We start from the raw sequence: 27,052 nt of genomic DNA on the forward strand, positions 1-27,052 counted from the left end.
CTACTTATATCAGTTCAAAAATTTACATATTTAACTGAACTCTTATGTCTCTAGATCAACTTAAACTTGTGTTCTAAGAGTTACTCCAACACTTCCTTGTGAAAATGTTACCATGATTATACTAAATAGAGAACTTCAGAAATCCACTGAAGACTTGCTGATACAATATATTCTACAGAATAAAAAGATATATAGCAAGTACCTGTTCAAAGAGTCTACTTCATGGAGATATTATATCATTACTAAAAATAATTTTCATGGTAAATAGAAAGTGGATTACCCCTGTTTGAACTAAAATGCACTGTAATTTACCATTAGCCTATCACATTGATAAATCAAAAGGGAAACAACTTCCCTGTGACTCTTTCAATCTTATTTAAAAACAAAAAAAAAGCAAAACCCCTCTGATGTCATGATAAATACAGAGCAAGAAATGGTTTCATAACAAATCTACTTCCTACGTTTAAATGTGACCCCTTAATTTAGTTCTATGCTAAAGGGTTCAGCCAAATGCTTAATACCCTGGATTTTTCTTCAAGAAACAAACAGAGTTGGGGCTTTCAGCTTAAACACAACTTATAAAATCAAGTACAGATGAAGCTAGAAACTGTGGCTTTGGTCTGAAGAAGGAACAAGACTGGGCATTAGAGTTACTATATTTAATATACTATATTTAATATATTTACTATATTTAATATTCCTATTTTCATAAAACTGCTACCTTTTTAAAACAAAAATGTATCAAAGGCTAATACCCTGAAAAAAGTATTCTGAATTTGATTAAAATTAAGATAAAAATATTTGTGAAATTTTCTCATTTGTAAAATAATTCTTAAAGAAAACTATTGAAATTGGTTTAATTATAAACAATAAAACTAGAATATATATAATCAAGTTCCTGAAATGACCTCTCATATGATTCATGTTATCATATAAAGAGCTAATACACAAACCTCTCCAGCTTATATACACAGTATTTGGTCACACAAATATGGAACATACAAAAAAAGTCTGGGAGGACTATTTTCTCATTGATCTATATATGAAAATCCACTATTACATATGACCTGTACAAAAAGCATCAAAATTCTAAAATTATAATCCTGTCTCAGCAAACATAATACAAACAAATCAAAAAAAAAAAGAGAGAAAGAGATTTATATAGACTCCTAAGCCCTTTCTATTATCTGTAGTTGGCTACCTTCTCAAGTGTTAGTTAAAGTGAGCGATGATATTAAGTTGAAAACAACCTTTTCCAATTTGATTATAAGTTTTAGAAACTTAATGTATTTTACTTAAGATTTTGAAGTAGACTTAAAAATTCAAGTTAAATACATATGGGTATATAGAATAAATAATAACAATTTAAAAGGTAAACTATAGCATTATGAGAATCTATTTGCACTATATTCACTGATACTGATTTTTTTTTCTTTTTACTAAGATTTAATAAGAGCATCTTCAAGAAATGAATGATTAAAAGGACCACGTTATACTTGAAGGCAGAAAAAAATAGAATGGATCCAATGTTTAACATAAATAAGCAGATATCTACATAAAATTCCATATGTCCAATAAAGCCACAAAAATGAACATTATGGTGACAAACTTAATACTAAATAGCTCAGTATTAGGTATAATAATAAAATTGTCACTCTGAGATATATGACACACTTCATTATTCATTATTGGACATGTATACAAGGAGTTAACTCTTTTCAAAAGAAGAAAAAATAATTTTCTGGAAAGCTTGCAGTGTAGAATGCTCTTCACCTGCAGTACTTTAAAAAATGGTACATTTAGCTCCACAGCTAACAAGTTATTCTCTTAGGTCATTATGACTACTTATAATTTTGGAAAAGAAGCATATTTTATTACTGCTTGATAATTTTTCTCATTTAGTATGCCAATTATTGACAAATAGTTGAATTAAGTAATACAAATAAAGAGAAAACTCAGTATGGTTTAATGCAACAGGTATATGGGAAACAAACTGAGATAGAAAATTAGAAAAAACAATTAAAGTTAGAGGTTATTTTAATAACTAGTAATATGAACAAATTATATAATATAAAAACATAACATTAAACAATTTTAATGGAAATAATGAAAAGCCAGTTTCTGAGACAATATTACAAAAACCTATACAAAACACACAAAATTACACTCAAGTGGGTTTTTCTCAGATAATAAATAAGACTTGTAATATCTGTTATATACTGAAATTTTAAATAGCTAACGAAAACATCAAGTAGATTTATTGTAATCTGTAACTGTTCTTTAAAGTCCACACAAAAATTAAAAAGCACATTAAAATGTACCACTAGAACTTTATAATCTAATCAGACGTGTTTAAACTGAATCACTAAGTCATGTGACCACTCCTAATTACTGAAGTTACTTCTTGAAAGTACATACCACTATTTCTACATAGGTAATTCATACCATTTCTAAGAAAACTCAATAGTATTTAAAAAAAAAAATAAAGAAAACTCAATAGTATCAAAGTTTAAAAAGAGAGAGAAAGAGAAAAGAATGGAAATTAACCAGAGAATTCAACTCAGACAATAAGCTCTTAGGAAAGGGGGAAAGAGTATGTTGGCAGGTGTCTGCAAGGAGCGAGATAATACAATGGAATCAGTTTTCATTCTGCAGAACAACCAGGAGACTTGCTGCAATGTCAGCTCCAAGCACACACTGAGGGACTCCAGAAAATGCTCATTGATCATGCAGCACTTTATAATGCGCATAGGCTTTTTTCTCCTGCTAACCCCGCCTAGCTTCCCTTAGCAGCCTATTTTCCCAAGCCCTTTCCACTCTAATACAGTCTCTTCCTGAAGACAGTGAAATATTTAATAAACTGTCTTAACGGTGTAAGTATTAGGAATACCACTCATCATCATGAGCCTCTTTATCTTAATTAGCCAGTATTTTTTTAACGAGGGAGGAAAAAATCTACACATCCATAGATTTTAAAATGGGCATTAAATATATCTACACCTATAAATACTAATGTTTTATAGTTATACTACAACCAAGGCCAAAGCCCATTACAGTTTTACTTTGACATGTATTCCTGGAACTGATTTATACTCAAATAGGTTCTTATAAAATTGATACAACCAAGGACAAAAAGGAAATTAATTTAAAATCCTCATGAGTCAAATGTAGATTTTTATTGTGAACTCTCAAGCATTAATGGCTTAAATTTTAGGGTCTTTTATTTTTTAACTTAACAATTTATTTCATAATGTCAAAGTCACACGAAAAATCCAGAACCAGAATGTACCAGCTAAATTAAGCAATCAGACTGATATATATGCTTAATTTTACTCTAGAAACAAAAATAATCAGCTGTTTCTAATAGTTAAAAGACAGCAGAGCTTCGGGCTTAGATATGTAAATGAATTCTAAGACATATGACACTAAACCTACAGAAAGCTGCTTTGTAGACCCCACCTTCTAATGAGTTAATCTAAAGGTCACCACCAGCCATCGTTTTTTTATGAAGTCCGAGGCCCTTTTTTCTTTTTCTATCAAACATATATTTACAATTTACAAAACATGAAGTTCAAACAAAATAATTCTAGACTTGTTTAGTAATCATGTGAACCCGACTGGCACATTCTCACAAGGAATAAGGTCTGACCATATCCTGCTTTTATGCTCTGTCTCTCTTTGCTCTCTCCTCTAATCTATTCATCTGCAAAATAATTCCGGCAGATAAGATTTCTTTGTTCAGATTTCAACTTTCATTTCATTTACAAACCTAGCCCTACCTCAAGAATGTCTTCTAGAACATATGCTTCCATTTCAGCCGCTGTCTCCACCATGTTTTATCAAACTGCCATGTTTCTTACTGCACTATGATTAGATCATTGCCAGCAGGAACACTCCTCTGTGTCAGCAAGGGAACAGGAAATGGAATGTTCTATTACATGCCTAAAGCAGCTTAGCTGTTCACTAGCCAGGCATCTACCAAAAGAGCAGGGGGTGACTCACTGTGTATTTTTTAAAGATACAGAAGCTCTATTCCAAAGCAAACTTCTGTCAAGTAATTTCAACAGAAAAAATAAATAAAGTCCCCTATTTTACCATACCAAAATTTAAAATCCTAAAATTTCCAAAAAAGGAATAATCATACATTTTTTTAAAGCTATTTAAACACGCCTGGCTTCCTGGTTGAACAAAAGAGGTTGAAGTGGGTTACGTAGCAATTTATCCTTAGTAAAGCCTTGTAGTGAGATTAATGGTTGCATTAAACATGCAAAGAAGGAGGCAAGGTAATACCACATTAAGAATTTGCTACATCAGGCAAATGTATTATATAACATACACATTACAGGTGCTGACTTAAGGGTATCAAAAATAATTCTTAACGTAGATTTTTTTTTTTTTAATAGCAAACTAGTATTCTAGAAACTAAACTAATCTGTTTGGAAATATCTAAGAGAATGAAATCAACATCCAAGTGACTTACAAGTACTGAAGCAAGCCATAACATGTCATGGGTATATTCATTTTCGTAGAATATCTCTAACTTCATTTACTAACCAAAAGAATGGCCTTTTGCCCCCTTAACATAAATACTATAAGAGACTAAAATATTTCAGATAAATTAAATTCAGAAACACTGTATCTGGATCATTAAACAGCAAATAAAGTTGGTGACTGACAGCAGAGCCAATTTATATTATATTTATTACTGTAACTGATCCTCAATTTAGTAAAATTTGTTACTGTGTCACATTTCTTCCTTATGAAATCTGGAATATGAAAAAATGCAATGGGAAAAGAACAATGTTTTATGCTTTGTGGTAGAAATAAAATAACTGCACATATAGGAATGTCACACAAACTAAAACTGAAGTGATTCCACAATGTACTGATTAACCAATCTAATTATAATTCTAAGGTGAATACTTTTAGTCTAATTTTCCTAATAGAAGAAATTTTTAAAGGGCAAGAAAAATACAGGAAAAAAAATTAGAAAGGGAGTTATTATTAACATATATGGCCAAATCTAAGCTGAGAAAGTGAATGACAGTGCCAGTAATGTCTCCTCAAAATGATGTCATATTTCAGTGGTAAAGGATTTTGTAGTTCTCTTGAGCCTCAGATTATTTACCTATAAACAGTGTAACATTCATTCAACATGCAATATCTTCCCTATATTAGAAACAATTCTAGGTACAGTCAGTAAGGCATAAAATTTCTTAACAGCATCTTTCTCAAGTCATAAAATTTCTTACTATATGACTATTAAGTGAGAAAAATTATCTACTACTTAATATCTGATATTTAGGGGGTATGTTTGATGTGTCAGGAAAAATGAGGCCTTTTTGTTAATAAACATGTTATTTAACCTTTATAATAACCCTACTAAGTGAAAATAATTTAAAATAACACTAAGAATTAAATCATGCTTACGCTATGCTACATGCCATTTTAAGTGCTTTGTATGTATTAACTCATTTAATTCTCACAATAATCCCAGAAGAAAGGTAGGAACTATTATCTCCATTCTACATATGTAGAAACTAAGGCACAAAGGGGTTAAGAAATTCACCCAACTTATTCCCAACTAAACTAATTAAGTTGAGGAGCTAAGATTTAAACCCAGGCAGTGGGTTCCAGACTCTGTGTTCCATCTAAGAAACCTCCTCCAGGCAATATTATCCTCTTTTTACAAATAAAGAAATCGTATCTCAGAGTGTGTGCACAGTTTTATAGAGGAGTTGAAATTCAAACCCAGAGCAGTCTGACTCCAAAGGCTGTGTGGAACTGATGGAAAACAACTGTTATTAAAAATATTTTCCCTCTGGGGCGCCTAGGTAGCTCAGTGGGTTAAAGCCTCTGCTTTCAGCTCAGGTCATGATCTCAGGGTCCTGGGATCGAGTCCCGCATCGGGCTCTCTGCTCAGCAGGGAACCTGCTTCCTCCTCTCTCTGCCTTCCTCTCTGCCTACTTCTGATCTGTCTCTGTCAAAGAAATAAATAAAATCTTCAAAAAATATATATTGTTTCTAAAAACATATATATTTTTTCCCTCCAGCCATACGTAGTGCTTACGATGTAAGTATGTGTATGCCTGGCATTTTGGAGGCTTCTGAAACAAAACAATTTCCATTGTTCAGACAGAGCTTAAAAGAAACTAGCAAAATGGCTTTTACTATTTCCTTTCTTCCAGGCCAATTATTTCTATGCATCAAAAATTGCTTCACCCTTAGATTAAGAGAAGTCAATAACAAGGTTTTACTTTCTCAAACCTTCCTCAAATATAAACAAGCAAAGATAGGTTTCAGTTCAAAAAACTCTTACGTTAGGTCACTTGCATTTCCTACGAACATAGAACAGGCTTTCCAACTTTATTTGCTAAGGAATCAGGCCTCTTATGCCTCAATTAAAACATTTACTTTCTCCTTCCCTTCTGTTCCAAGATTACCGGGTACTTCTCTTATCTTTTCAGATAACTACTGTTAAGTTTTTATGAAAAAATATGTGATTACAGCTTTCCTCCGGGATTATGGATGTTTATACCCATTTATCATCTTTTTCGCTCCTACAGATCAGAAGCTTGATGAAAACAGGTTAACATTTTGTCACCAATATAAACCCAGGGCCCGCATGGTCTTTGGTATATATAGAGCAGGCCCTTAAACATTTGATTAACAAGAAATGCCATGAATATAGGAATTGTTGGATACTCCGTAATAAACCCTAATAATTACTGCTACCACTAGGAACAATTTTGGATGACAAAAACATTTGTTCCATGACTAGGTCACTGAAGTAAGATACTAGAAATACTCAATACAATAAGCAGGATATATATTTCAGAATTTCTATAAATTTTTATTATACAAGCAAAACAATTATTTATTTTTATTTTATTTTCTGGTCCTTTTTGTTATTATGATGACCTATATGCCAAAGCATAAAATACTCTGTGCAAAGAATGTGGAAGACATTCAAATGTATCAGCCTTAAAATCCTAATACTATCAACATGAGCCATCTTTCTTCTAGTTCAACCTCACCACCTAGGCAAAAACAAACAAACAAAAAAAACCAACCAAACTGTTTTTCCAATTGCTTAAACTGATTTCAATGGCACAAAGTCTTTCATTTTTGCCAACAGCAAAACCATTAAAGTGCAAATAGTAATTAACATAGAACAGTTATGCAAACAAATGGAAACCAACATATGCAAATAACAAATCATAAAAGAAAATACTATAAATAAGATTTTCAAAGGTCCAAAGTGAAGAGAAAAGCCTCTCATAAAAAAGAGGGGAAAGGACAAAAGAAGCTCAATAAATACCAAGACTGGATAAAGGAAATCTCCTACCATTACAATTTTATTTAGGATCACCACAGGCTTCTTTGAATAAGGCACAAACCCCCCCCCCCCACACACACACACAGAAATGTGCTGTCCAAAACAAGCAAGCAACACTATTTTGTATGACTTAAAGTACACTTTGTTTGATGTTTGTTCCCCCCATATAAAACTATTTTAATAAAAAATTCCTTGTAAAGGGAGTTTATTTGCATCAAATTTTTTGTTTGTTTCTTTTCAAAATCCACATTCCCAAGCAAAACAAGGGCAGATCACTGGTGGCAGAACAAAAGGAACAATTTCACCCACCTACATAAAAGCAAACTACTAGAAAAATGTACAACTTCACCTCTCAAAATGTGTGAAATGTAATTTTACTTTGTAATATCTTTTTCCTTTTTTCTACCTGTAAGTTACATTTTAGCAGAAACATGAAACCCAAGTGTGAAATGACCTGAACCAAGCCTAAATGAGATGTTCATAACATCTCATTTAATATTATACTAAATATTAATATTTATATAATATATAATAATATAATATTAAAAATAATAGATATTAAAGAATTAAACAGAACTTAAAAGACTAATAAAATCTGGTCAAATTTCTGAAAGCAACATTATTAAAACAACACTCTCTTGGGACACCTGAATGGCTCAGTTGTCCTCAGGATCAGGTCAGGATCCCAGTGCCCTGGGCTCATTGCTCAGGTGGGAGCGCCTGCTTCTCCCTCTGTCTGCTGCTTCCCCAGATTGTTTGTGCTCACTTGCCCTCTCTCTGACAAATAAAATCTTTAAAAAAAAAAAAACCAAAACCACAATACTATCTCCCTGATTTTACCTGAACCAATCATGCCATAATAACAACTGAGGATTCTAGATATCTAATGTAGCACAGTGATATTCTTTTCATTACCATCATTGTTTACTCTCTTTTTTATTAACTATGGTGTTTAATTTTTTTAAGATTTTATTTATTTATTTGACAGAGAGAGAGAGATCACAAGTAGGCAGAGAGGCAGGCAGAGAGTGGGGGAAGTAGGCTCCCTGCTGAGAAGAGAGCCTGATGTGGGGCTAGATTCCAGGACCCTGAGATATGACCTGAGTCCAAGGCAGAGGCTTAACCCACTGAGCCACCCAGGCACCCCAAAACTATGATGTTTAAAGCAATATATGTTCATGGAAAACACTCACCTATAAAAGAAAATAAAGAGAACACTAAACCTACTTCTTAGCACGTCTTAAAAGGCACATTTAGTTTATTCTTCTAGAAATTACCTACACACATGATGTACAGATTATTTTTTATACAAGTGGAAGCATCTTATGCATACTTTTTTGCATCCCCATTTTTAAAATCTAATACTCCATGATAATTGTTTCAGGTTAGCAGTGTAGGTCTATTACTTTGATTTTGATAGCTGCTAAAATTTTCACTGAAGAATTATACTGTATTTAATCAGTTCCCTGTTGATGGGCATTTGTGTTGTCTCTAATATTTCATAATGCTGCGACCAGCAATGCCCAAAGCAAGGGCACATGTACTACAAGTGCCTAAATATAACTATAGGGTGCATTTCTTGATACATATATTTATTTAAATTTTTATGCTACCATACTCTAAAGAAGTTGAGTTTATATTTTGACAGAAGAGACTGACTGCTTCCATAGAAATACTAAGTATTACTGATACATCTATCTAAAAAACCCAGATCAGAAATCAGCATCAGTTTTTAAAATACACGTCGAGATTTATCCTTAGTTCCTCATCATTTCTGCTTTCAAGGAATGTCAAATTAAAGCTATACCTCCTCTCATTTAATTTCTGCCCCTTATCAAAATAAATTACATAAATTCATTCCCTGACAGATTAGGAACTTCATTTGCTACTAATCAAAGAAAGAAAGGAAAAAAAAAAAGAAAAAGAAAAAGGCAACAATGCAGATTCTATCTATATACATGTATTTGGAGAAGAGAAAAAAGTGGGGAGAAAAATACCTTTTTACAAAATTTAAAAAGGGGTACCTGGCTGGCTCAGTCGATTAAGTGTCCACCTTGATCTCAGCTCAGGTCTTGATATCAGAGCTATGAGTCCAAGCCCCACACTGGGCTCCACACTGGGTGTGGAGACTACTTAAAAATAAATAAATAAAATAACAAACTAAAATTTTTAAAAAATTCTCTACATCTACTTCTGCTAAAATACAAATTCCAATCAGGTTTAATTGGTTCTTTAGCTTAGGAGTAAATGGTGATGTTTCTGCCCGAATTCAGCCTTCTAAAGATACAGAATTCTTTGGGTATGTTTCTTACTAAAGTAAATTAATTAAATATTGTTGGATATTTTGTTTCCCTTCCACATTTATTTCAAACTACTTATTTTTAAAGCACAAAATTTTAAAGTAATCCTTCCATCATTATAAAAATCAAATATACAATAAGAAGACAGAGCTACACATAAGCAATTTTTATTAACATAAAGAGCACTAAAAAAAGTTTCTATCTCAGTTTCTTGACATACATTCCAGGGCCAAATCTAATAATAATACTTTTAAATAAGAATGATTAGTCCCTCACTAAAAGCTCCATACTAAATGTTAAGAGTTGGACATGCTTCTGGATATGTGCAGGAATACCTAAAAGGTTTACGTAATGAAGAATTAAATACAGATATTTAAAATTCACCTCATAAAATAATGCAAAGACCATCCAGTACTATATTCTAAATTAAGGCTAAAGGTATAAACTATTTTATAACAATTTTACTGCATAAATAAAATTTTTCTCAAGGCTGATATTATAAAAGCCCTAGCAAACTTTTTTTGGAAAGATCATCATTAGAATTTTCATCATGCATTTATATAAATATCTTTGTGCTTATTAAGCTTTATACTGCATAATGGATGTAGACTGATAGTCTACCTTCAAGAGTCTACAATCTAGGAAAACTTGAACCTGTTTCTCCACAAAGTTTAAAATTACAATCTTCAATGATTTTTTCCTCTTCATCGATTTAAAAAGTAAAACCCAAAACTCTACTTTGAGTAGACAGAAAATATCAATATATTTGAACAAAATATTTCATCCAGATGTGTCCTATGTACAGAATGGAATACAAGCACAGTCTTGTCCAAATATAAGTAACACAGTAAGCAAAGTAAGAAACAAAGCAGCTTGTCCCTCTTCTCACAACTCCAATAACAGCGTGCCCATTGGACAGTTGCATTTGTTGTCTCTACCCAGGATGGGTCACACCATGAATTCATTCTTTTTCCAGTATTTCACAATAGGCTCTATGTATACAAAATTAATAAAATAGTTATTGTTTTTAGGTCACATTCACTCTCCCCAAATTTGTCTGTACTGTACATTTTCAAATAAAAATTTTTAAAAAGTAGATATATTAAAGAAAATTAGTTATTTCAATGTTATTTTTGTTTCAAATAGCTGTACTAACAGTACAGCACTCTCATTTTGGTCAGCAGCACATTAGCTGTCTTTTGCTCCAAAGCAACAAGTATCTCCAACAAAAAGAAATATCCTACAAACACAACCCTACCACACACACATACATACCACACAGGCAGAGTGGTAGAGAAATAAGAGGAGCTGAGGATAAAAATACAGATTATAAGAAAAGACTTGAGTCCAAAACCAACTTTTTAGAGTCACCAACTCCTACAACCCTTCTGAAGGACAACTGTCCTACACTAGGAGACTGAAGAATCAGCTCCAGATAACATGCTTAAGATAATATCAAAGGCATGGGAAAAAAAAAATTAGGGTGTAAAAACTATCCACGTAATCTTAGAATTCTACTTCTCCAAGTAATCGTGGAGGACAGTCTCTGGCTCTCCTCCTTTGGTTCCTGATGGTTTGGGGTCACTGGCAACAAGCTCCAATCAGTCTGGGCCCTCAGGATGCCTGTTACCACCCTATTTCTAACCTCATGTAGTCATAGGAAATCTTAAATGGCTTGTCAGCAAGCAATTACTGCAAATATCAAAAGACTGACTACTCTTCCAGGTTTATAACTCCATCTCCTTAGAAATGTATTACATTAAATTCTCTTTATCCACCTAAGGCGAGGCCAAAAATCACAAAACAGAGTATCATTCTCTATTCCGCTAACCTAATCCTGGCCATAAAGAATTTTTAAGGATCTTCATATAAAGAAAATCTCAGAGCATAACTGACTTTCCAAAATTCCCAAAGTGGATATACGACAGGATTCCAACACAACCCTCATACACAAACACACACACACACGTACACACACACTGATTTCATTCTATGTAACTGAAATATCTCTTTGGTTCTTATGAAGGGATCTCACAGCTACCCGTTATCATTACTTTCAACCTCCCCCACAAAGTTCAGAAATCCAGTTTTACTACCAAATCTCCAACAAAAAACAACACAATATAAGAAAACAGAAGGTAGTATTTACTAACTTTTATGTATGTAATGGATATCTAACTAGCATGCTTTATGAAATCAAATTTAACCCACATTCGTATCTTTTGATTCCTTTATCACCAATTTCTTATCAGAATCAAGTATTTTTAGAAAGCCTATCAACTCCCATACTTTAATCTTAAAGCACATGCCAAAGTCTCTCAATGAAGGCAGTCAATATTGCTTAAAGGGCAGACACTGAATAACTACAGATTACAGTTTACAGATTACTGAAAAGCTAACTTAACTGCCAAACATAACTTTATACTTAATGTTTTTGTATGCTTAAGGAAACCATTGCCCCCTTACACAATTCCACAATTTCCAGTAAAACAATTAGTTTTTAAAGTATTTCTCGTAATTATTTTAAAGGTATACTTTTACATAACTTGATTTTTTTAGCACTCCAACTTACATTAAAAACTATGTATAATTTAAGTAGATCTTAGAATCTTCTGCACTTTAAACATTCAATAAGGTATATAATACCATAAAATTTCATGTTCTTTAAAATAAAATTTGCAAAACATACAAGCAGAAATCTGTTTCCAATGCAAGACTCCTAAAACTGAACTTCAAAAAATATTTTACCTATATACAGCATAAACAGGAGGCTAATGTACCTTATACTGAAATGGCATCAAAATAAAATTAATTCTAAAACAAACAAAATTAATTTTCATTCAACAAATGTCTGGTTAGGGACATAAACCAGTGTCATCCCTAGAAGGATAAAAAAGGCCATTTCTATTGCCATCTTCCTTCTAGTTCTTCCAAAGACATCCTGCCTTTAGTAGCTGTTGCTTTTCTTGATCAACCTGATTTCCTCCTTACAGACAAACCAGGCTTCTAATCCTGGTCTTCAGTACATCAAAGAAAATTTCATCTTATTAAGAGTCATTGGCAGGAAGAAAGGCTCCAAATTTTCCCATATATCCAAATTTTTAACAACAAATATTTTTTAAAAAAAGGAATCATGGAAAGGATTCAGGAATTGACATAAAAACTCAGGAATAGATGCCAGTCAAGAAATAATTATGCATGCTACATAAAAATAGCCATATTAGTATTCTATGCAACTTTCTCATTTCCTGAAATTAATCCTTATGTGTCTTCCTATTTCTAAAAAACCATGTACCCCTCAAATGTCACTTTATAAATAAAGGCATTATTATCTAACTAGGTAAATGCAACTTCTGTAATCTTTTTAATGTTATAAATGTGATGCATACAAATAAGATTTTTTCAAAATTCAAAGGCCACAGAGGCACAAAATGAACAATAGATCTTTTTTGCACCTGCCTGCATCAAACTGGCAACACACTGTTACTGTTCTAGTATGGTTACCAGCTTAACATTAATACTATTTTACTTGTTTCCTAATTCAGCATTTTTATGTGTTATCTATTGACTGTCCACTGACGAAACGAGCACTGAACCTTCCTCTATTGCCCTCAATCTCCTACTAATTTTATAGGCTATTCTTTTTTGTATTATAAAGTTTTATAAAATATTCCACTCCATAACCTTAATTAAACCTATTTTATATATCTTCTAAGTGGATTCTAAAAACTAAAACTCAATTATATACATTTATAATGTGGCTAGGTAAATACTAATCTCCAAGGGAAATATAATTTTGTATCACTTAGACGTCACTGATTGAAAGAACTGTCCAAGTATTCCAGTCAGATGACATTTGAATTTTTCTAGGTTTCTTCAGTTCTTTTTGAAGGCCCAAGATTGCCACTCTAACCTCCCACCTACACTGCTCTACCACCATATCTTCTATGTTGGGCTATATTTTTCACTGCACTGTAATACCTCAAAATATTTTCATATAAGGTGCACAGTTTTTCCAAGTATAAAAAATGTACTTGTCCTCCTAAGTAGTGTGGTTGAGCATAGAAAATTTAGGTCCAAATTTCTTTTCCCCCAAATGTGAAGATACTGTTCGACTGTCTTCAAGCATTCATCAAGGCTGCTAGGAACTCAGTCATTTCATTTTTCATCCTTTATTCCCTCTCTGTGGCAGTAATTGGGGATTTTCCTTTTATCCTTAGAGTTCTGAAATTTTACCAGATGTATCTAGATGCAGATCTTTTTCCATTCATCCTGCTTGGTATAACATAGGCTCTTTCAATCTGAAATTCATAATCTTTCTTCCAGCTCATGACATTTTCTTCAATTATTTCTTTGATTATTTTTCTCCTTCCCACTGTTCTGTTCTCTGCTTCTAGAACTCATATTTTTGGATGTGAAAACTTTGTGATATAATATATTTTCCAGATCTCTTTAATTTTCTCTCAATTTTTCCAGATCTTTTTTTGCTTCACACATGCAGAGATTTCCTCCTCTTTAGCTCCAAACCAACAAATCAGTCTTGATTCATGGTTATTTAACCCATCCATTAAAATTTTTTTTTATAATTTTCAAAATCTTTTCTGGTTCTCTGCCCCCTTGCCAATGAAACTATGATTAATAATTACAACATGTTCTTAAATCTTAAATAAAAACGAATTACAGTTTTTCTTTGAAGTTTTCTTCTGAATTATATCTGACGTCAGTTGTTCTTTTATTCATCTTAACCCTCTTTCAACTGATTATCCCTATTTATATTGGCAAATGGAAGATTACTTTAGAGAGTACTGGAACCCAAAGTGGGCTTTCTCTGAGATTGTTCAAGTTTGTTTACCCAAGTGGCTTCTCACTTAAAAGGCAGAGTAGTACTATTTAAGCAGGCTGGCATATAAATAAGGCATCCAAGCAAGGTACCCGCATAGGAAGTCAAGCTCACTGAGAACTGTCAAACTGTTTTCCTTTGGAGTAGCATGCTTTAGTGGCTCTGCTTCTCAGATTCCAACATCTCAGCATGTCCTACTGAATTGTTGGTCTACTTTCCTAAGGGCCCAGTCCTTGGATTTCAGGTCTGAGAGCAGGCATCACTGCCACCAGAGCTGTTTAGGCTGGAGAAAGGGCAGAAAGGAGCTCCAACTAAGGCATTCTGGAAAATAATTCTTTTAAAAATTCTTGATTATTACCCAATTACCCACTACTGTTCTTTGTATTTGTTGACTCCAAGCTTGGAGCCTTTCCGAGGTTCCCCTAGGAAAACCTGAGCTTACCTCTGGTATCTTGGGTTCCATTTCTTCTTAGATTTTGCTGTCAATCCGATCCCGTGAACTTTCTATCTTCTTCAAAATTTCTGGTCCTCTGATGATACCTGTAGTGGACTGTGAACTGTAATTTTACTGCTCAAAATGCTTCCTCCCCTCCCCATTTTTCTAGTAACATAGTCCCTCTTGTTTGTGGGGAAACTAGACCATGTGATTTAGAAGGTGATTTCTTCCCAATCACCACAGGGATGGCCACATAACTTAGGTCTGGCTAAAATATCCTAACCCCCTTTTCTTTGGCAGCCATTACTGCTTGGCTGAAAACAAAGCTAAAACAGAAGGAAAAAGAAACTAAATATTTGAAAGACATAGTACTGATGACATCATTCAAATCTGGATTTATTCACAGCTAGGTTAATCTTCTCCCTTCCTTCCCCACACACATGCAAACATACATTAACGTCACAGAGCTAATGAGGTCCTTTTGCTCCTCTTTAAGGTAGTTTGGCTAATATAATAACATCTGTTCCTGCTTTTCAGCACTGCCATTTAATTGAATCCTTATACACATCAGTGGGACACTGGTTAAAGGAATGCACTCAATCCATCATATTTAAAAGAAAAGTTAGGACAATAACTATAAAATAAGCTTGAAGAAATAAAAATAATGCTTTATGGTTTGCTGTTAAACATATAATGAGGAAGTAAGCTGTAAACTATATTAAATATATGTTATCATTCCGTAACACAGCCTTCATACCTCTAGGAGTAAAAAAGCACACATAAAAACCAATGATCTCTCAAAGAGTTTTTTCTCCAAGTCAAGATTCCAGTGGTTTCAAAAAGAAAAAGAGCGAAGGAGGAAAGGTGATATTAATTTAAAATTTTCTAATCTATTACTGTAAAAGAAAACCAAAACTCTCTGAATGGTTATATAATGGCAACCCCTAAAAGAAAAATTCTGTAGCTACTGGTATGATTACTGGGGCAAACATGGGTAAAGTGTTGCTTTTTTTTAATTTTAGAGATAATAAGAAGTACAGATGGTCACTGAACTCCTCAATGGATAAAAGGTAAAATTCAGTACTCTTCACCTAAGGTCCATAATTCATGGTTCACAGACTTATGCCTTTAGAATGCCTCCTAAAACAATATGCAAAGTGCTGTATCTATGTTTAAGTACATTTGGGGGAAAATTAGGTCCACAGTGTTCATCAGACTCTAATAACTAAAATTCACAACCTAAAAAAGGTAAAGAAAACTGCTCCTGACTGAAAAAAAACAATGACAACTTCATTCAGTAATTTTATGTAATAACTATATCCAGAAAAACATCTAATGAATACCTCTAACATGTAAAACAGTGTTTTAGATATATAATTTCCATTCTTTAAAAAAAAAAAAATGTTAGGAAGAAAATCATTAGCCCCAGTATCAATGACAATAATGAGGCTGAGCAGTAACTTTCCCAAAGTCACATGGTATTAAAGCAGGATTCAAAAGCAACTTTCCCAACTTGATTTCAAACTCTTTCCATAAATGCTTTTTTTCTAGGAGAAATATTTCTAAGAAAAGAAATAGAAAGGCAATGCGTTATTTCATAATGGAATGTAATTTTATGTCAGGCACAGAAATTATCAAGTACTACCATGCCTATGTTTTAATGAAAGTAGAATCTGACCTTATTCCTAACTGCCCTTTGACTAAGATATTCAAAACTTCTGTTTCTGAAAATGAAGTCAGGTGGACGCTACTATTTGATTAAGATATATGAAATGAATCTTAACATTGAAGGCTGCCAAAACCAATAAATGGTTCTCCAGCCAAGTATAGCTGCTCTTCAGGGTTCCATGTGATACACAATGATGTTGCTCATGCATGGAGGACAAAAAGCTAAAATGCCAAACCCTTGTTTTTGTTTTTTTATTTTTTAATATTTTGGCATAAAAGACAAGAGGATCTGTGGATAAGGCAAAGTAAGTAAGAACTTCCACATATGAAAAGACCTCCCACAGACTAAGGCACATTCACAACTTAAAACATATTCTAGTATTTGGATCTGGCCAAGAGAACTCAGGAACTGAAGTTCGGGCTGGAGCAAAAAATTGGGTCAAATGAGGGAAAGGATCTTGGACCGTAAGGTAACAGTTATATGGTGGCAAAAATAAGAAATTAAGTACAAATGAAAAACCAATCCACAAAGCAAGTTAGAGATATGTTTCAAAGGTTCCAAGATACAGAAAACAGCATGGTCAAATCTTTGCTTTGATACTTTGCCATTTTATCTAGAATCACAGAATCATGTGCCAAAATTATAGCAGAGAAGTCACAGATTACGGTTTGCTTCACCATTCCCAGAAAAGGAGATAAAAGAGTAAGGAAAGGATGCTGAATTTTACATTACCCTTATCAATTCCTTTTTATTAACAACAGTATGATAAAGCACTGTAAGTTTTTTAATTCTGGGGGAATTTAAGAACATATTCTATTTAAATACTAAACATCTGTGCTTGCTTCAGCAGCACATATACTAAAGATCTAATGAGTCCAGACTATTATCCGAAAAGGGCATCTAACCCATGCAACTATCATTTGCTGAATCTTTGTTACAGACTCTCATTCCGTATGAGGGAATTGACTCCATCCAAAGTAAATTAACCCACATGTATAATTACAGCTGAAGAGTTTTACTAGCAATCTGCAAAATAAATAAATAAATAAATGGAATGGAATTAGGAAGGAAAATGAAAAGAGTGAGATTTTTCTAAACTAGATATTTTAAATTGTGTTTTTAAAAAATAACCAAACCAGGGGTGCCTGGGTGGCTCAGTGGGTTAAGCCGCTGCCTTCGGCTCGGGTCATGATTCCAGGGTTCTGAGATTGAGCCCCGCATTGGACTCTCTGCTCAGTGGGGAGCCTGCTTCTCTCTCTCTCTCTCTCTCTCTCTGCCTGCCTCTCTGCCTACTTGTGATCTCTATCAAATAAATAAAATCTTTCTAAAAAATTAAAAAAAATAAATTAAAAAAATAAAAATAAAAAATAACCAAACCAATAACTCCACTTTCAAAGAGCTCTTCATTCTTCCTAATCCTTCACTTGTTAACAACTATTATTTACGCAGACTCCTAACAGTTTACAAATGTTTTCACATACATTATCTCACCTGATCACCACCAAAGAAGGTTATTATTATGTCCCTTTTTATGTGAGGCTCTGAGAGGTTCAGCTTACAGTATCATACTTACTTGACAACATAAATTAAGAAGAGATGCAGCAGGTTCTAATATGGCGTTCAACTACTTAATATTTTGAGAACTTACAATAAAAGACATCATCTAACAGTATGTATTTTGATTTGATGTTCCAAAAAAGGTTAAGAATACTATACTATTCATTCACAATCTATGAAAATCCATCTCAAAATCATTCATGTGATTTTTCCCAAAATGGGTTAGGGAAACAACAAAACATAAGAGAACAGAACAACATTCCAATGGAAACAGCCTCTTCAACAAATGGTACTGGGAAAATTGGACAGCCACATGCAGACAAATGAAATTGGACCACTTCCTTACACCACACACAAAAATAGACTCAAAATGGATGAGGGACCTGAATGTGAGAAAGGAATCCATCAAAATCCTTGAGGAGAAGACAGGCAGCAACCTCTTTGACATCAGCCGCAGCAACTTCTTCGTAGGAACATCGCCAAAGGCAAGGTAAGCAAGGGCAAAAATGAACTATTGGGATTTCATCAAGATCATAAGCTTTTGCACAGCAAAGGAAACAGTTAACAAAACCAAAAGACAACTGACAGATTGGGAGAAGATATTTGCAAACGACATATCAGATAAAAGGCTAATACCCAAAATCTATAAAGAGTTTAGCAAACTCAACACCCAAAGAACAAATAATCCAATCAAGAAATGGGCAGAGGACATGAACAGACACTTCTGCAAAGAAGACATCCAGATGGCCAACAGACACATGAAAAAATGCTCCACATCACTCGGCATCAGGAAAATAAAAATCAAAACCACAATGAGATACCACCTCACACCAGTCAGAATGGCTAAAGCTAACAAGTCAGGAAATGACAGATGCTGGCAAGGATGCAGAGAAAGGGGAACCCTCCTACACTGCTGGTGGGAATGCAAGCTGGTGCAGCCACTCTGGAAAACAGTGTGGAGGTTCCTCAAAAAACTGAAAATATAGCTACCCTATGACCCAGCGAATGCACTGCTGGGTATATATCCTAAAGATACAAACGTGGTGCTCCGAAGGGGCACATGCACCCGAATGTTTATGGCAGCAATATCCACAATAGCCAAACTATGGAAAGAACCTAGATGTCCATCGACAGATGAATGGATATAGAAGATGTGGTATATATATATATATATATATATATATTGGAATACTATGCAGCCATCAAAAAAAATGAAATCTTGCCTTTTGCGGCGACGTGGATGGAAGTAGAGGGTATCATGCTTAGCGAAGTAAGTCAGTCGGAGAAAGACCATCGTATGATCTCCCTGATATGAGGAAATGGAGATGCAACATGGGGGGTTTAGGTAGGTAGGAAAAGAAAAAAATGAAAAATGAAAGAAGATGGGATGGGGAGGGAGACAAACCATAAAAGACTCAATCTCAAAAAAACAGATTGAGGGTTGCTGGGGGTAGTGGGGAAGGGATAGGGTGGTAGGGATATGGACATTGGGGAGGGTATGTGCTATGATGAGTACTGTGAAATGTGAAACCTGGCAAGTCACAGACCTGTACCCCTGGGGATAAAAACATATTATATGTTTATTTCAAAAATTTAAAAATAAAAATTAAAAAAAAAAAAGAACAGAACAACATTAACTAGCTACACTCTGACAAAGTGTTTTGGGTATGAGGGAGAGACGTGAGAACAGTTTTACAATCTGGTGTTCTAACAAACTCTTAAATATACTGGGACAATTACTACTTATGTGTAATTAGAATAAAATGTCATTCACACAAGTCTGTAAAGAGAACCTACACACAAGATAAAATTAGCTAGTGATCTCTAATAATTTATACAGAACATATTTCTTGATTACTAGGAAGGCCATTAGACTAGTAAGAAAGGCAACGGTTTATAAGAGCTAAGAAAGCACATCTTGACGTGAGACTGCCCTGTTTATATTCCATTTCCATCATTTACTATGACCTTGAGCAAGGTATTCTTTGTCTTGATTTTTTTCAACTATAAAATGTGGATAATATTATCTACCTCTTAGAGTTGTTGTGAGGATTAAATGAGACAAAGCAATTCAAACCATGCCTAGTATATAGTAAGCACTCTTTAAAAATATTAGTTATTGAAAGCACCTTGGTGGCTCAATCAGTCAGTCATCTGCCTTCAGCTCAGGTCTTAGATCCCGGAGTCCTGGTATCAAGCCCCACAACCCCATATCCCCATGTGATTCCCCACATCCCCATGTCTTCCCCACGTCCCCATGATGGGCTCCCTGTTCAGTGGGGACTCTACCTCGCCCTCTCCCTCTGCCCCTCCCCCTCCTCCTTCTCTCTCCCTCACTCTCTCAAATAAATAAAATCTTAAATAAAATAAAATATTAGTTGTTGAGATTATAATCACTCAATGTGCTAAATGTTACGAACTTCAGGGAATGGGTGATCTGGCTCTTTATGGATAAAGCAGTAAGCTAAGAGCAATACCTAGAGAAAATAGATATTAATAGGACTTGAAAGCGAACATTTGACCTAGCATATCCCAAAACATACTAAATCACTACAAAACTACTATAGTTTAAAAAATATAGTGTTGACACAAGTAATAAAATGGGAATTATAGAAACAGATCCATCCACCTTTGGTCTAGCACATTCACCAGTGGAACATATCCTACCAAAATGCAGTAACATATACAAAACATATGTATATCAAAAAAAGTCCAGTGCATCATTATTTGTAATGGCAGTACACTGGGTACAACCAAAACACTGGCTATAAACACTGTATAAAACCAGGGAAGTCATGATTCCTGACAAGAAAATACTCCTCAACCATTAAAGGAAACAAGAAACTATATGTGTATTTGTATGGAAAGAATATGATAAACTATTAATTAAAAAATCTCAAAGTATTTTTATCATGCCCACATTCATACAAAACAAGAATCTGTTTACATAAATATATATGTAGGTAAATGTGTGAAAATGGACAGAAAAAGCAAGAAATTACATACACTTAAGATTTATACTTTAGGATGTAAAAGAAGTGAGATTTTCAACATTATACCTTATCTTCCTCCACTATATTAATTTTTACAGTTTACATTTACTATATGACTTAATAAAAATAGAAAAAATATGCCAATTTCCCTTAAGATTTTACACACACACACACACACACACACACACAAATTAGAAAGAAAACAAAACAAAATACCACAGTTTAGTATCATGGCTGCATACTCTCTCACAGGTTTGATTCCAAAGATGTGTAATGGCCGCCTGGGTGGCTCAGTCGTTAACTGTCTGCCTTCGGCTCAGGTCATGATCCCAGAGTCCTGGGGTCGAGCCCCACATCGGGCTCCCTGCTCCACTGGAAGCCAGCTTCTCCCCTTCCCACTCTCCCTGCTCATGTTCCCTCTTTCTCTGTCTCTCTCTGTCAAATAAGTAAGTAAAATCTTAAAAAGAAAAAAAAAAAATGTGTCATCCCACCAATGAAATTAAAACTTATCTAGCTTGAGTCTCATAGCAGCTCTTCCACGCTGGCATTTCTTGAAAAGCAACTACGTTAAGTTTTAAATTACTCCTAGTTTATTTGAAATAGACTTCAAAAACATTGAAACAAAACTAAAGAACACTGGAATGATAATACAAAAGAACTAAAACACATACACAGAATTTCTTGCCCTAAATATGTATGGAGATGTTCGAGTCCAAAGACATTAAGACTACTGACATCACAAATTAATAAGAAAACTATTTGTATGCCGTCACTGCTCTTGTCTTCTTCATAAAAGCACCTTTACTTCTCTACTAGAAATGTGTAAGGGAGGGAGGGAAGAGAGGAAAAAAGCCACGCCTGCTCAGAGCTTTAGAGTTAGAGAAAAAGAGATTGTTTCAAAAGACCACTGACTACATTCAACGAAAAATATGGAAAGTTGCTTTGTTAACCATAAAACCCTGCAGATGTTAGCTATGTGTCAGAAAGCACAGGAAACTGTTTAGTACAAACAACTAATTTTAGTATGTGGGGCTTAAGGTTATACAAATGCAGCATATCTGAAGATGCATATAATGAGAAAATATCATCCAGTCTACTGTTCTCTTATCCAAATACACAAAATAACGGTAGAACTTCAAAGAGTGGAAAAGGATAGACTGAAATAGCCAAATCAACTGATTAACCACGGAGAAATATAAGATTAAGTTCCTGTCTCCATCCATAAGTCAATTTAAATTTAAAAGATATGAATTAAGTGTAAAAAAAAAAAACACAAGAGGTACAATAGCCAAAGGTGGAAACATCCCAAATGTACATCAATGGATGAATAAACAAAGTGTGGTAGATATATATACAAAGGATAATTCAGTCTTTATTAAAAAGGAAGGAAATGTTCCATATGCTACAACATGGATGAATCTTAGGGACATTATGCTAAGTGAAATAAGCCAATCACAAAAATGATACTATATGATTCTATTTATATTAATCATCTAAAGTAGTTGAATTCATAGAAACAGAGTAGAATAGTAGTTGCCAGGAGGTGAGCAAAGTTTGTAAATGGGGAGTAGTTTAAGTTTCTGGGAAGTTTCAGTTTTGCAAGATGAAAAAGTTCTAGAAGTCTGTTGCAGAACAATGTAAATAAACTCAGCACTACTGAACTGCACCCTTACATGGTTAAAACGGTAATTTTTTTGTTGTTTTTTTTTTTTACCATAATTACATTTTTCTCAATTACAAAAGAGGAGGTACGCATTAAATTACTTAGGACACTTTAAAAAAACACAAAAAAATCTCTATAAAGAGATCTTTATAAAAATCTCTCTAAAAATCTCTATAAAGAGATCAAAGTGCCTGATCAAATTCCTTTCTAACATTCAAGTGGCAAATATGGCTAAAAACACAACATCAAAAATTAAAAAGAAAAAGAATGCATAATATCTCATCTGTCAAGCACAAATCTTTATAAGGCAATATAGGAAATCCAAGAATATGTTAAAAGAATACTACATCATACTAAGTTTTCTAAACAGTTTAATATTAAAAAATTTATTATTCTAATTCATTATATGAATATATTGGAGGGGGGAATAAATACTCATTTCAATAGATGCCAAAAATGCATTTGATAAAAGTCTACATTTCTGATAAAATTTAGTGAGCTAAGAGAAAGAGATATACTAATAGATACCTGCGTTATACTTAGCAGTGACACAGCAGTCCTCCCATTAGCACTCCCTAGATAATGACTGCATCTGTTACCACTTTTATTCAACATTTTGGGAGGGTTCAAAACTGATGCACAGTTTTGAAGAAAAACAAACCAGAGGTAAAAGCACTGAAAAGGAAAAGACAAAAGAATCATTTATTGATGTCAATATAACAATTCAGTCAGAAAACTCAATAAACTGACTTAATAAAGGATTCAGTTTAACAGCCATATACACAAGATCAAAATCTCAGAATCAAGAGGTTTCTATACTCCAACAATAACTAATTACAAAGCATAATGGAAGAAAAAATACCACACATCATAGTAATAAGAACTATAAAATAATCTGAAATAAACACCCCAAAATGTGCAAAATCTATACAGAAATTGTAAAATTTTATTAAAGGCAGAAGAGCCTGAAGAAAATAGTCATGCCATGTTTCTGGATGTATTATACATCTATTTCTTCTCAAATTAATCCATATTTCAACCTAATTCCAATTAAATCTCAATAGGCATATTTTATGGCAGTTTGCAAAAGCCACCTGACAAGTTAAATAAACAATATTTAAAACTCTTGACAGATCAATGAAGGAGAAATGCCTTCTAAGACATCAAAGCATTCTAACCTACTAGGTTGAGCCATATGAAATCACAGAGAGTTGGGGCACCTGGGTGGCTCAGTGGGTTAAAGCCTCTGCCTTTGGCTCAAGTCATGATTCCGGGGTCCTGGGATCAAGCCCCGCATCAGCTCTCTGCTCAGCAGGGAGCCTGCTTCCCTCTCTCTGCCTGCCTGTCTATTTGTGTTCTCTCTCTGTAAAATAAATGAATAAAATTTAAAAAAAAAATCAGAGATTTGATGACACTCCATGTATAAAAAGAACAGTATCAAAAGGTCCAACCTAATAACTAAAACTGATGTGGACACAGGAATAAAAGAACAGCTATTATAAATCTGGGAATGTTAAATACTCAAACTCCCCTACTCCCACCACCCACAAATCCCTTTTTAAGTGGTAAGAAACAGAGGAGTCCACTATAATATTTAATACTAATAAAGCTTAGTTAAAGGCCAAGAGGGCCCCTTATTTCTTACCCCAGTAGGTCATAGGCAGAAAACTGAAAGGGAAGGTGGAGAAGAGGAGAGGGGTAGGGAGGAAAAGTGTCTTTTGACAGCCCTGAACAGGAAAGGATACCTAAGCTGAAACCTAAAAGAGAAGAGACAAAGAACTAGGGGAAGAATATCCTAGAAAGAAAGTAAAAGACCCTAAGTGAGGAAGTCTCCGTGCTCTAAGAACAGGAGAGGAGGACTAGAAGACAGTGAATGAACTAAAAAAGGATATAAAATGAGGCTAGAACAAGAAGGAGCAGCCATACAGTCTTACAGACCAACGTCGGAGTTTGGGTATTTATTATTCTAAGAGCAATGAGAAGTCAAATAATGATTTATGTTTCAGAAAGATTGGCCTAGTTGCTGCATGAAGAATGAAATGAAGTGTAAGGAGACAAGCAAGCAAGCTAGGAGATCAAACTGAACTACTATGAAGTCCAAGTAAAGAGCCTGGGCTAATGTGATGGCAGCAAAGATGGAGAGAAGTGGGAAATTTCAAAGCAGACTTTGGCAATCTTATGTCCTGTATCCTTTCCCTTCCCCCTCTGCCATCTCACCTTATTGGCAAGAGAAACAGTTTCTCAGAAACCATTCCATGAAACTCAGGTGAAAATGACCTCTCCTAGTCTTGAAGGCCAGAAAGACATGATTTATACCTAAACAAAGCGTCTTTTTCCTTATCGATGGCTGGTTAGGAACGGACACACGACCCAAGCTAGGCCAACAAGATTATTTCAGGATCCAGGAGTAATTTTTTTCCTTGTAGTGTTAGCCATAAAAAGAATGTAATCCTCAAATTATATTGGTGTAAGACGATGATTATCCTCCAATATCCACACTACCCTTCTTTTAATAAAACACTTCTCCACAAGTTACATGGGGGTATGATGGCCATACAGCAAGAACTGGGTCCTAGGTATGGACATAGAACTAAGTTCTGGTCAGGAAGTGATATTTGCAAATCCTTGGCCAATTCAATAAAAGGAAGTACCTGTGGCTGCCTTCCTGCTTCTTATTTCTCTTGTGCTGTGCATTAGTTTTCTAGGGCTGTCTTACAAAATACCACGGACTGGGTGGCTTAAAAAACAAAATCCAAGATCAAGGTGTTAGCATGTTTCATTTCTTTGGAGGTCTCCATCATTGTTTTGTAGATAAGCCACCTTTTTGCTGTGTCCTCAAATGATCTTTATTGTGTGTACATATTTCTGGTGTCTCTTTCTATGTCCAAATTTCCTCTGCTTATAAGGACACCTATCAGACTGGATTAGGGTCTACCCATATGACCTGATTTGGCTTTATTCCCTTTTTAAAGGCATTACCTCTAAATGTAGTCACATTCCTAGATACTGGGTGTTAGGGTTTCTTTCTTTCTTTTTTTTTTTTTTTTTTTTTATTTATTTGACAGACAGAAATCACAAGTAGACAGAGAGGCAGATAGAGAGAGAGGGGGAAGCAGGGAGCCCGATGTGGGCCTCGATCCCAGGACCCTGAGATCATGACCTGAGCTGAAGGCAGAGGCTTTAAACCACTAAGCCACCCAGGTGCCCAGGTGTTAGGGTTTCTTTATCATTTTATTTTTTTATCATGATAAGTATGTGTACTCTTTAATCCCCATTTCCTATTTCACCCATCTCCCCAGCCACTTCCCTTCTGATAACATTAGTTTGTTCACTATAGTTAAGAGTCTGTTTCTTTGTCACTCTTTCTTTTTCACCTTTACTTGTTTCGTTTCTTAAATTCCGTGTATAAATGAGATCACATGATATTTGTCTTTCTCTGAATGACTTATTTTGCTTAGCATTATACACTCTAGCTCTATCCATGTTGTTGCAGATGTCAAGATTTCATTCTTTTTTATGGCTGAATAATATTCCTTTGTGTGTGTTGGGGGGATATCTTCTATATCCATTCATCTACTGAAGGACACTTGGGCTACTTCCATAGTTTGGCAACTGTAAATAATGCTGCAATAAACAAAGGGGTACATGTATCCCTATGGATGAGTATTTTTGTATTTTGAGGGTAAATACTCAGTAGTACCGTTACTAGACCATAGGTAGCTCTATTTTTAATTTTTTGAGGAAACCCCATACTGTTTTCCACGGTATGCGTACTGAGTTTGCATTCCCACCAATGCGGATTAAGGTTTCAACATGAATTCTGGGGACACAATTCAGCCCACAGCAGACTGGAACATGGATGTGATGCTAGTGAGCCAAATTAGACTTGGTAGATGAAGTCAACACCCTAAGGCAGAGCTGTCCAATAAAACTTTCTGTGATGATGTGTATGTTCTATTATCTGGGACTCTCCAATATGGTAGCCACTAGCCACATCTGACTATTAAAATTAATTAAAACTAAATAAACCTAAAAAATCTAGACTCTGTTGTACTAGACATATTTCAAGCACTGAGTAGCCACATGTGATACACAGCTACCACACTCAACAGCACAGGTTAAGGGATGGTGTAACAAAACGGGAGAACTTACACCTATGCATGACCGGAAGGACAACCTCCACAGTATCACATAATCTATCTTGCTTCAACCACATGTGTTTTGGAGTCTCTTTGTTCTAACAACTCATCTTATA

The 27,052-nt window shown here is 34.4% G+C and overlaps 1 protein-coding gene across 5 annotated transcripts in view; it reads right to left on the minus strand.

Annotated features, from left to right (window-relative positions):
- Positions 1-27,052, minus strand: part of ANKRD17 (ankyrin repeat domain 17) — a 161,854-nt gene that overhangs the window by 121,995 nt on the left and 12,807 nt on the right. The window contains exon 1 of one of the 5 annotated variants that reach the window (XM_059385186.1): positions 3,780-3,858. The exons of the other annotated variants lie outside the window; for them this stretch is intronic. Coding sequence (XP_059241169.1) covers positions 3,780-3,833 — 54 coding nt within the window. The 5' untranslated portion in view covers positions 3,834-3,858. Of the gene's footprint in view, positions 1-3,779; positions 3,859-27,052 lie in introns of those variants that run through there. 5 annotated transcript variants of the gene reach the window in all.

The sequence above is a fragment of the Mustela nigripes genome, chromosome 1 (assembly GCF_022355385.1).
Source record: "Mustela nigripes isolate SB6536 chromosome 1, MUSNIG.SB6536, whole genome shotgun sequence".
NCBI lineage: Eukaryota > Metazoa > Chordata > Mammalia > Carnivora > Mustelidae > Mustela > Mustela nigripes.